Here is a 12,849-nt window from a genome sequence, read left to right as displayed (position 1 = left end):
GCTCCAGACCACTGAGCCATCTCTCCAGCCCCTATAAAACTTTTTTTTTCCCTACTTAGGACATTCCCTGTTTCTACTTAGTATAATTTTAAATTTTTTTGAGTCATCAGAAAGCAAACGGGTTTATTTTTTCAGTGATACCTTTTGTATATTTTCAAGGATAATAAGGTGTAAATAATTCATGTTTATAATGTAGCACATTTTTCTCAAGTGCTCAGTTTATGTATTGTATACATTTCTTTCCTGATAATAAAGGCCATTTTTAAAAAACAGCTTAACTTTAGAATTATCAGAAATGTAAGCTTAAATATTCATGTCTAATTGCAGAGCCAGGGTTACTTACATAGACTATGAAGGACGATCTGATGGAGATTCCATTAAAAAAATCATTAATCAGATGAAACCCCGTCAGCTGATAATTGTCCACGGCCCACCAGAGGCCAGTCAGGATCTGGCAGAGTGCTGCCGTGCATTCGGCGGGAAAGACATTAAAGTATACATGCCAAAGCTGCATGAAACAGTGGATGCCACCAGTGAGACACACATCTACCAGGCAAGTAAGCTGCCCCTGGAGCCATGAGGAAGTAAGCACTTTGTGTTGCAGATCAGCAACATTAGGAACAGGGGAGTGAGAGATGGACACAGCACACTGTCCTGGCAGAGCTGAAGGCTGATGGGGTTTGGTTTGTTTGAGACACGGTCTTGCTGTGCAGTTCTGGCTGGTCTTGAATTCACTCTGTAGCTCTGGTTGGCCTTGAACCATGTCATCTTCCCACCTCAGCCTCCTGAGTGCACATTATAGATGTACACATCAGTGCTGGATATTACCTCTGATAGAGGAAATACAGGGTGCTGTAAAAGGATAAAGACAGAATCCTGAATCAAACTTGGAGGCTTAGAAAAAGATTCCTGGAAGAAGTAATAACTAGGCTGAATCCTGATGGCTGTTTAGATGAACTGTGAAGTCAGCCAGAGTAGAAAAGAGAGGGGCAGAGAATGTTCCAGGCAGAACGAGCAATATTTGTAGAAAGGAATGAAGAGTATTCAAGAATTCAGAGTTTATAGAAGAAGCTCACAGATGTCAAGGTTCTTCTCCTAATTGGAACAAATGAGAGACAGGAACAGAAGGCAGGACCAGTAGAGGAGAGATGAACCCTTATCTGGTCGTGGGACACAGTGACAGTTGAAGGTAGAAGCAATGTTTGGGAAGGAATTAGAACTAAACTGGCCAAACATTATTCTGGGTAAAGCAACATTCTGTGACACACAGTGTGAAACAGCGTGGAATGCTCCTACCCTGGAGTGTGCCGGGTACCAGAGGCTGTGATGGCTGCCTGGCCGGCCTGGCGGCACATCAGCATCAGTGGGGCTCTGGGCTCTGCTCTTCCTCCCTCTAATAGTCGTGCAGACTTTGGAGGCACTACCCTCGCATTCATGTTGGAAAAGAACAGTGCCATGGGATTCAGCGTGCAGCTGAGGTTGAGAGCCTCTGCTTTGGGAAGTGGACAGGGGCCCTGATGGTCTGGGCTGCTAGGATCAGATGAGTGGAAGATTTTCAGATTTGCGTCATAGTATTAGGAGGTGACAGTGAGAAGCCATATACCATTTGTTAATTTGTACTCTGGGTTTTGTCTCTCACCCTCCCTTTTGCATATCCAGGTGAGATTAAAAGACTCTCTTGTCAGCTCTCTTCAGTTTTGTAAAGCCAAAGATGCTGAATTAGCGTGGATAGATGGAGTCTTAGACATGAGAGTTTCCAAAGTGGACACAGGAGTTATTTTAGAAGAAGGGGAGCTCAAGGATGATGGAGAAGACTCAGAAATGCAAGTGGATGCTCCTTCAGATTCCAGCGTGATCGCGCAGCAGAAGGCCATGAAGAGTCTGTTTGGAGATGATGAGAAAGAAACAGGTGAAGAAAGCGAGATCATCCCTACACTGGAGCCTTTGCCACCTCACGAGGTAAGAAAGCCCATGCCTGCTCAGTCTCTCGACTTGTCATTTATGCTTGTACCCACTTAAAGTATGTTTTTTGTAGGCTAATCTTGGAGTTCTTTAGATTACTCAAGCAGGGCATGGTGCCCGTGCCTGTAGTCTCAGCACTTGGGAGGCTGAGGCAGAAGGATCATGAGTTTGAGGCCAGCCTGGACAGCACATCTAGTTTAAAACCAGCCTGCACTACAGAGTGAGACCCTGTGTCAACTACTGCCTGTCAAACAAAAAAGCTTACTCAGGACATGTTCCTGTGTTTCTGTGTCCACTCTGGCTAGAAAATAACAGTTTAAAGGAAACCTTGACCCAATCTTTGAAGTATAGAATGATTTCAAGGTTTGGTTTTTTCAGCAAGGATTGATTCATTGATTGATTGGTTGAGTTTTGCGGTACTAGGGATTGAACTTGGGACCCTGTGCTTGCCAGGCAAGAGCTTATTTACTGAGCTATCTCCCCGGCCCATGGATTTACTTTGATTTGGTTTGGTTTTTATTTTTTTGGTTTTTTTTTAATACAGGGTCTTACTATGTAGTTCAGGCTGGCCTTCAACTCATTATGTTGCCCAGGCTGGCCTCGAGCTTTCAGAGATCCTCTTGCCTCAGCCTCCTAAGTGCTGCAATTACAGGTGTGTACCACCATGTCCAGCTTTCAGCATGCATTTTTATTTATTTATTTTTATTAATTTTATTGAGAAACAAATAGTAATGAGACAGTTCAAAACAGGATAGTAGGACAGTTACAATAATTAATACATTGCATATTGTTGTCTTCATAGTAGTTATTCATAGTATAAGATGCAGACATGATATCCTGTCCAAACACTATTAGTACAAATCTTACTTCTCATTGAATTAAGAGAAAGTAGCTGTATATCTAACCTATTTTGTATATACAGATACAAAATGGTCCTTCATTTATATCCCCCTTTTTCATTTAGTTTTGTCAGAGATGGGTATTCCATTGCCATTTAAATATTGTAGGTAGGTGAATTCAGCAAAATAATCCAGTATAGTCCAGTAATCATAATGGGTTATCCGTAGGACTGTGCAGACCTCAAAAGTCATCTCTGAAATCAGGATGAATTTTTAAACACTAAGTTTGAAAGACCTGCTGGCTTCCAATCAGATTTATAATTTACTGAGAATCTCATGCTCTTGCATCCCATTTTGTATGTTGTTAGGTAAGTCTAAATCACTTTGGGATTTGATACAGTTAGAATCATTGATTCGGTATAGCCATGATGCTAGCCTAGTATTTATTTACATTCTCTTAAGAGAGCATCTCGTTGGATTGCCTTCTATGCTGCTCTTGAGATTGGCAGAAGAATTAAAATCTTTCCTTTGTGTGAGAGCTAGCACTCTTCAGGCCAGTTTCAGAGTTGCAGCATTAGGCCAGGATCACTTGCCTTTTGGATTCTAAACCCATGGCAACCATCGCATTCACTGTGAGGGAAGAGTGGAAATGGCATTAGGGAAGAATTATCCTTTGAACTGAGCAGAGGACTAGGACTTGGAAAGTGAATTTTTGGTTCGGTTCTGCCTGTTCGCACTCTAGTTGCCCCTGTCTAGCAAGTGGGTTAGTGAAAACATACTACCACACTTCTCTGGTATTAGGAAGCATGACTAATAAAATTGTGAAACATCAGGAAACTGAAGGTCTAATGTTAAGTAACAGGTAAAATCCAGAATAACAGACATGGAATGTGATTTACAGTCTTTTTTAAAAAAAAAATTATTTATTTGGTATAGGGTCTTGTTATGCAGCTTGGACTAGTGATCCTCCTGTCTCAGCCTCCCCAGTGCTGGGATTCCAGTGGTATGCTGCCATGCCCAGTTTTGGGGGCCAGCATGGCACACCCACATTCTGGGCCTGGCATTGCATGTGGTACCGAGGATCAAACCTGGGTCCTTGCACTTGCCAGGCAGGTGCTTAGACCACCAAGCTCTCTCCCCAGCCTGAGTTGCAGTCCTGAAATGATCTGCCACAGGACTTTGAGAAGTAATAAAAAACATCTCATCAATGCTTCAGTTTATTCAGTGCCACTTTGTGTGCAGTGTTTCATTTGAAGTTTTTCTTTCCCCTTTCACTTTCCTCAAGGTTCCTGGACATCAGTCAGTTTTTATGAATGAACCAAGACTATCAGACTTCAAACAAGTGCTGTTACGGGAGGGGATTCAAGCCGAATTTGTAGGAGGTGTACTTGTCTGCAACAATCAAGTAGCAGTCCGTAGAGTAAGTTCTTTTTTAATAAGGACTGAATTGAACACATCCTTCAGATATTTTGTCAGTTTGAATTCTTTTTTTTTTTTTAATTTTATTTATGTATTTTTTTTCAAAGTTTTATTAATAAACAGCAATAAGACAGTTTCAAATCAAATCGGAAGTGCACTTTCAACAAATAATACACTGCATATATTCTTCTTAGTGGTTAATTGCTGTACAAGATGCGGACTTGTGATCCTATTTACAAACACCATTAGAACAAATCATTCTATTCATTAAGAGAATGCAACTATATATCTATCCTAACCACTTTGAGTACACAGATACAAAATGGACATTCATCGGTATACCCCATTTTTTCTAAGTTTCGTTATTGAATATTATAGGTGTGTAAACTCAGCAAAATATTCTAAAAGAGTCCAGTAGCCCATAATAGCATTGGGTCTTCTGTTTAACTGGCAATGTCAGAAATTATTGACCTGAGTCCCCCACAGCTCAACATAACAACATGGCTTTATTTCCTATATTTCGTCTTCATACTTTTCTACTGGATGGTTAAGACCAAGGTAAAGCAGGACCTATGCAACAAGAGTTGTAGCTTTTTGGTCTGAGAAGGTCAGTGAAATCCCCTCAGGATTTATCCTGAGATCCTGTACCTCAGATTGTAGATCCTTTGTCAGTGCAGCCATGTGGATGAGTCACGGCCATTGCTTGGCCAATGTGCTCTCTGTGAAAGCCTGAGAGAGTGTCTTCTCCCCATGTGACTCTCCTTAGGCACACTCTACGTCATTGATCACTTTCCTCTTTGGCCCCATAATCTTCTTGATCAGAAAATTTGGGACACTACCGAGGTACAGTACAAGTTCTCATATGTCCTGAGTCTTAATTGACCTTAGAAGACTAGGGCCAAAATGTTGGCTTTTCCTTGCAGCCCTCCTTTTTCTCTAATTTTGGTCTGCAAACTTAGGTTGTTAACCATCCAGAAGACAAGCTTATTGTTATTATCAAACGATTTAGGCTATCAAGCTTAACCTCACTATCTCACTGCATTTCAAACATTTTAGGCATAATAAGGAACAGGTATTTTTCATCAAGTATTGATATGATGAACTTTAAGTCCCTACATAATATGATAAAAAAACATTTAAAAATTAGATTATATTTTAAAAATAGGATAAAGAATTCTATACTTCTCATGTTTGCACATAAGTCCAAAAATCTCACCATATACAACCTTGAAGCAGAACAGTCCCACTGAATTCTTTCTTGATTGATCATTTCACAAAATTGAAGGCCGGTAATTTATAATGATGACCTTGAAGGGCTATGTGTGACTCAAGAAATTGTATGGTAAATTTTTATTGTTTCAATTCTCTGATATTTATGCATCTATATAAAATTGGTTGAGTATTCATACTTGATAAATCAGAGCATTCTATATCTAATTAATCTGTTTAATATATTTTGTTTATTATGTCTGCCTATTAATGAATAGCAAATGTACTAAAAAACTTCTTTTTACACTTGGCTTCTAGACGGAGACTGGACGCATTGGATTAGAAGGCTGTCTTTGTCAAGATTTTTATAGGATAAGAGACCTTTTGTATGAACAGTATGCCATCGTGTAAAGGACATGATGTCAGGAAGTATCTGCTTGACCTTTCAAAGAAAAAAGGGTTCTTACTTTACTCTAAGCTTTTGCTCCTTTCTTTTATAACATATAAAAAGAACCTGCCAGAAAAACTGAACATGTATTACATTTTTTTTAAGTGTAAATAGAAGGCTGGGAATATAGCTCAGTGGCAGAGTGCCTGCCGCATGCATGAGGCCCAAGGCTTCAATCCCCAGCATTAGAAAATCTTTAAAAGGTAAAAAGAAGGAAAATTGAAATTCTAAATAAGGCCCAGGGAGATAGCTCAGTAGAATAGGCGCTTGTTTGGCAAGCGCAGGGTCCTGAGTTCAATCCCCATTACCACAATAAAAAAAGAAAGAGAAGCCATTTTGCTAGTGCTCAGAATAAGCACCCTGAGGCCTTTTGGCTTTTGGAGCGATAGAGGACCTAAGAAGTATGCAGGCTGAGAATTAAAGGTGATCTGTTTCCTTTACAGACCTTCACCTTAGAAGGGCTTTTTACTTGAATAATGCAATGCAACTTAGCAGTCCAGCTCATGGCCTTAGAGAACACGTTTGCATGTCCTCTTGCAGACAGCTTCTGGAATGTATTTTCTGGAATGAAAAGAGAATTATTTGGAAAAGATGTGCTACAACAAAACTAAGCTGATATAATAGTTTTTTGGAGATTAGGTATTTTAAAAAAGTGTATGTGCTATGCTTTTGAGCTCTAGTATGTATTTTCACATGGTATGTATCTATTCCCAGTGATCCACTCTAGTGTGAAGTAGTATGCATTTTGTCCAGGAATTAATTTTTATTTCTCCCATTTTTTGTTATCAAGAATTTTTTGTTGTTTTTCAGTTTCATTTACTATACCATCGTTTGAATATATGTCATCCAAAAGAACTGCTTGGTGTGTTAGTCTTACGGGTTTTACATACATATGAGATACAACTCTCAGCTGGATTCTTGTACTTGAAACTGTTCAGTGCTGTATTTTTAAGAAAAACGTTAGGGGCCGGGGAGATAGCTCAGTAGATTTAAGTGTCTGCCTGGCCAGCACAAGGACCTGAGTTCAATCCCCAGTTCCACAAAAAAAAAAGAAAGAAAGAAAGAAAAATGTTGAACTTCACAATTTTTTTATAAAGTAGGAGTGTAAATTAATTAAACTATGTTAATGTTTTCCTCTCTTAGACTTGGTGTCTTCTAAGGTTAGCACAGCAATGGTTGGATTTTATACATACATTTCTCCAGAAGTAAGACTGCAGTTGACTCGGCACAGTAGCACATGCTTGTGATCTCAGCTAGTTAGGAAGCTGAGGCTAAAGGGTCACAAGTGTAAGACCAGCTTGGGTAACTGAGCAAGACCTTCTCAAACTAAAGAGGACCAGGAATGTAGCTCAGTGGTAGAGCATTTGCGTAGCACGTGTCAGAGCGTGGGTTCAGTCCCCAGTAGTTTAGGATTTTTTTTTTTTTTTGGCTGGCTCAGAATGCCTTCAGGGCATGTTCGGCTGGCTGGAGTTGTGGGGATGGAACCACAGCAACCTGAGCCTGACTGCTTTGTTGAAGCAGCCACTTAAAGAACTGAGCTAAGGGGCAGGCCCCCTAGTAGTTTAGTTTTTACTAAATTGGATAAGGTCACTGTTGCTGTCCTGATACTGTCTAAACCATTTGTATTCAAGAGTAAAAACTGAATATATGCAATTTTCATTGGATTTAAACAGTGAAAACCATGGTGCCCTATTGTAATTCGGTTTTTTGTAGAAGGTAGCTTAAGCTTGGCATACCTTGATTCTTATTGTCTTTACACTTAGCATTTTTAAGAGAATCAATCTTTGTCAACTTTTGTGGAACTGTGTATATTTCAACCCAATGACTTCAGAATAGAATTAATACTTCATTTTGTTTCAAGTGAAACAAAACTTTTGTTGTAGATTATAATACACAAGGTTTACAGCCTCCTGACCTTGAAAGCCACATATATAAGCCAACGTTTTAGAAAATGAATAGAAAAGGTGTATTTTCTTTTTAGCACCTCAAAATTTTTTCTGTCAAACATATGCAGCCATATAATTCTGTTTATATCCCAGGGGAAAGAAAGCCTTATTTGTGTCATAATTTGAAGTATCTGGTTTTATATATTATATCAAAATACCAATGTTGAAAACTGACCTTGCCTACTGCATCTGTTGGCGTATGAGCAATAATCCAGCTTTATAGTACAGACCTAGGTGTGGTAGCCTAGGCCTGTAATTCAAGGCATTGGAGACTGAGTCAGGAGAATTGAGTTGAAAGACAACCTGGGTAACACAACAAGACAGACAAACAACAAACAGATAGCCCACCCCCAACCATTTAAAGGTTGCCATTTAAATATTGGAAGATCAGTACTTTTGTTTCTAGAGATGACAATGTTACTAAACGTTAGTGAAATGTTAATGAAATTTCTAAAATGGAGACCTGTGTTTTAGCCTGTTATTTGAGAAAAATACCAGTTTTACTAATGATTGTGAGATAGAGCATAAATTCAGAAACTCTCAAATCTTCATTGTTTCAAAGCAAGAAAAAAATACATGTGGACTGTCAATACCTGCAAATAATTTTGTTAAAAAGAAATTTATTGTAATATTTGTTGCAATGGGCTTGTGTGTGTCAGATATTGTTGTAATTATTTGTATGCTTTCATGGCCCAGTAGGTGACCAGAAAAAGAAATGAAGAATCAATTTTCTAAGGAGGGCCATTCTTCACCTTTTAAAAAACATTGGGGCATAATTAACATGCCATAAAACATTCATTGTTTTAAAATGTACAGTTCATTTGGTGTGTTTGTAGAATTAGGGAATCCTCATTCTACTGTCTGATTCCAGAACATTTTCATCATTCTAGAAAGGTAGCCCGCATCATTAGTAGGTATTCTCCATTTCCCTTCTTCCTCGCCCATCAACCATTAAATTTTCTGTCTATAGATTTCCCATAAACATAGAAGCAAGCAGTGTATAGCCATTCGTGTCTGACTTCTTTTACTTACCATGATGCTATTTTTAAGGTTCACTGACATAGCAACATGTGTTGGTGTCCTTTTTTATGGTGGAACTATATGCCACTGTATGGATATGCTATAGCACAGTTTGTTTTTTGATCCGTGGGTGGATATTTGGGTGGTTTCCAATTTTTGGCTATTGTGAAAAATACTGCTTTGAAGAGTCACGCATGGGGCTTTTTTTTTTTTTCCTTTTTGAATATTCTGTTTAATCAGTTAAGGAGCGGGCAGATTGTTTTCCAAAGTGATTGTACTATTTCACATTCCCACCAGTATATATGTGACAGTTCCATTTTCTCCATTCTTCTTAACATTTATTTTCCATCTTTAAGCAATCCAAGTGCATGTGAAGAGGTATCTTGTTAAGCTTTCGATTTAATTTTTCCTTAATGAATAGTGGCAAGCATCTTTTCATGTGCTTATTAGCTGTCTACTTCAGAGTAATATCTATTCAAATCCTTTTTCCACTTTTAAATTGACTTTTTAATGATTGAGTACAAGGTTTCTTTAGACATTTTGTGGATACTAAGCATATATAAAATATATAATTTACATATATTAAATATTTTACTTAAATTTATTTTTTATTTTACTTAAATATTACTTAAAATATAAAATGTTTTATGTGTAAATTGTATGGTATATATGTAAATGTATATATGTATGTATATGTTTATGTGTATGTATATGCATTTATATGTACATATATTTTTTAAATATTTATTTATTTGATATACAGTCTCACTACGAAGCACAGACTCATGGTGATCCTCCTGTCTCAGCCTATCCAGGGATTACAGGTGTGTACCACCACGTCTAATTTCAGTGGCCAGCATTAGTGTCGGGTTCCAGAGCTGGCACAGGATGAGGTATTGGGGATCAAACCCAGGTCCTTGCGCTTGCCAGGCATGTGCTTAGATCACTGAGCTCTCTCCCCAGCCCTATATATAAATTTTTTTTTTGAGGAGCCGGGGATTGAACTCAGGCCCTTGCACTTGCCAAGGAAGCACTTATTCTACTGAGCCATCTCCCCAGCCCCTGTAAATGTTTTCTATATGTGTAAGTAAATATTTTATGCCAGACTAGCCTTGAACTTGCATCCTCTTGCCTTAGCCTCCTGAGTACCTGAGAGTACAGGCATATACCATCATGCCCAGCTTTGAATTAATTTTTTTTTTTTTTTTTTTTTTTTTTTTTTTTTTGCAGAACCGGGGATTGAACTCAGGCCCTTGCGCTTGCCAGGCAAGAGCTTATTCTGCTGAGCCATCTCCCTGGCCCCTGAATTAATTTTTGTTGATGATATTATTATATATTACCTCCCTCTTTTGTTGAGGGAGATTATTTCCCCACTGAATCATGTTGCCACCCTGGGTGCTAATTAGTTGTTTCAGTGATCTCTGTATATCTGTCTTTTTGTGAGTACCATAGCATCTTGATTACTTTGTAGGAAGTTTCGAAATTCAGCTTTGTTCTTTCAGGATTGTGTCATCTGTGTTGGATCCCTGGATTTCCATTGGGTTTTAGAAGTAGCTGATCAGTTTCTACAAAACCCACTTCTGATGGCGGGCACAAAATCAGTTGTTCCAGCTTAAAAAATCTTAGAGAATGTGGTGGTTGCAAGGGACTGAGAAGCTCGTCTGTCAGCCTACTTGGTTTATTTTTGAGTGGATGAGCCTGTGCAAGGGGAAAGAGTTGATGACATCCGCCAGGAGGTTAGACAGGGTTGGGATCGGTGCCTTCCACCCCTCTAGTCTCTTCTCTACTGTGTTGCTTCAGTTCCCGATTTGCCTTCATTTCATCTGTCCTAAGAATGGCAGCTGTTACTCAGGTCAGTAGCATGCTGAGAAAGATTGATTGCTATTTTCTATCATGGCCAGTGAAGGTGAGAATGTAACTGTTACCTGTACTTTTCTTTGGTCATAAGCTTCTACAGTCCTATCACAAGGTTATTGTTCTTTAAAATATTGATGCACTGATCGTAACCTAAGGTAGTTTGGTTTAGAATGGATATGTGAAGGTAGCAGTGGAACTGAAACACGCAGCGCTGCCTACCTGCGCTGGCTCCAAGGGAAGGGTTTCTTATCCCCTCCTTTTTAATTTTTCTGTCACTTTAGCCATTTCAGATGTGTTTATAGGAAAATACCCCAAATTACTAAATTAAATTTAAACATCAAGGCTTTGCCGGAAATGAAGGTACTTACCGTCACTTCACTATGTCTCCTGGTCATCGTTTCCACCCCAGCTCCCAACATATGGCTTCATTTTTTTGGTGCTTTTCATTCATTATTCAGATTCCTCTCATTTTAATTCTGGAAGTCAGAATTATTCCAAAGGGCCTAGTAGAAGGCTCGAGAGTTTTAAGTCTCTCTTATGTTTGAAAAGAAACAGAAGTACATACTTGTTTTGTGAAGTTGTTAATGGATTCTGTGGCTCCCACCTCCCGGCCCCTATGCTGGGAATGAGCATAGGGCCTCCTGTATGTTAGGAAAGCGCTTGCCTACTGAGGTCCCCCAGCACCCAATGCAAGCTCCTGATGCTGGGCAATAATCTCCAGCAGAGAATATGCAAAAAAATTCATGAGCACTTACCCACTTATGTATCTGGTAAGTATTAATGTTTAGTATCCAGTTTGTAGTATTTCTTTTTCACCTGATAGAATTATAATCTTTAAAAAATTAGGCTGATTGTACATTCAGTACTAGTGGAGACCTTCAAGCAAATCACTGTAGGAAGCTTTATTTTAAGGATACTGCTGCCCTTGTTTTAAATTTGATGGAATTTTTTTTCTGCAAATCCATTTCCTAACCTTATTAGAAATGTGAATTTTTTCAGAAGTACATTATGGTCTTTGCCCAAAATGTCATTACTACTTCACTATAAATGATGAAAAATTAAAGCTCCTAACAACAGACTTGCTACCATAGGCAATTTTTATATTAAGTTATTTAACATCAAAACTAAAGGAGTGTATGCTGAAAATAAAAGTATACTACTGTACTTTCCAGCTTTACCCATAGGTCATGGTATAGGTGGCCTTTCATACTTACATATCAAAGAACATATATGTTGTATTAGCGTTCCCATGAACACGGTCTCTGACACCCATAATTTAAAGGAAGAGAGCTTTACTTAAAGTTTCAGGGGATGCAGTCCATAATCGGCTGGCTCTAAGGCAGCAGCATTACGCAGAAGGGTGTAGTGTGGCAAAGCTGCTTAGTTTGTGGCAGTGGGGAGCAGTGCCAGAGAGGACAGACGAGGGTCGTGGATAGTACCCAGTGTCACACCCAGTTGACCCGCCCAGACACCCAGAAGTATGTTCCCCTGGTGCCCTGGGCAGCTGTCACAATCGCGTGAGATTGTGTAAATTTCAACTTATGAGAACAAATCTGAAATGTAGTATGTATGAATTTTTCTCTCAAGGAGATAAACTTGAAGGAAGGATGTTTAATAAGGCCCAGAACATTGTGCATTGTAAGTTTTTAAATTGTTATTTTATTAGTACATGTTTTCAGTACATGCATTTTACAATCAACTCTTGTTTCTTTTTGAAGCAAGCTCTCCCTGTGCACTTCAGGCTGCTCTTGGACTCACTTTGCAGCCCAGCCTGGCCTCGAATTCTCAGTGATCCTCCTGCCCCAGCCTTCCAGGTACTGGGGTTACAGGCAGGCACCATCATACTTGACACGTTTTAATATTAATCAGAATTTTATAGCTGCATTATTACTCATTAAAGAAAGCCTATGCATTTATTTCAACTAATCTTTTGGATACGTGTACCAGAGTTAGGGAAACCATAGTTTTTTGAATATAATAAATTCCTTATAATTGACTAGTCATGTACTGATCTTTTTTTTTTTTTTTTTTTTTTTTTTGGTATTTTAGGGAAGGGTCTACAGGATGTTCAGGGTCTCATTACTAGATCGGACTTGTAGTGATCCCCCTATTCACAGCCTCCCAAGAGCTGGGATTAGAGGCACGCGCC

The 12,849-nt window shown here is 38.9% G+C and overlaps 1 protein-coding gene across 2 annotated transcripts in view; it reads left to right on the top strand.

Moving 5' to 3' along the window:
* The window catches only part of Cpsf2 (cleavage and polyadenylation specific factor 2), a 36,893-nt gene extending 30,856 nt beyond the window's left edge, over window positions 1-6,037 (top strand). For both annotated transcript variants that reach the window (XM_004635161.3, XM_023719688.1), the window contains 4 exons: window positions 328-553; window positions 1,660-1,959; window positions 4,087-4,221; window positions 5,748-6,037. In XM_004635161.3, coding sequence (XP_004635218.1) covers window positions 328-553; window positions 1,660-1,959; window positions 4,087-4,221; window positions 5,748-5,840 — 754 coding nt within the window. In that variant the 3' untranslated portion in view covers window positions 5,841-6,037. The remainder of the gene's footprint in view (window positions 1-327; window positions 554-1,659; window positions 1,960-4,086; window positions 4,222-5,747) is intronic.
* Window positions 6,038-12,849: the final 6,812 nt, after the last annotated feature.

Source organism: Octodon degus, unplaced genomic scaffold, assembly GCF_000260255.1.
Source record: "Octodon degus isolate 3935 unplaced genomic scaffold, OctDeg1.0 scaffold00070, whole genome shotgun sequence".
NCBI lineage: Eukaryota > Metazoa > Chordata > Mammalia > Rodentia > Octodontidae > Octodon > Octodon degus.
This window is presented reverse-complemented; position numbering and strand designations above follow the sequence as displayed.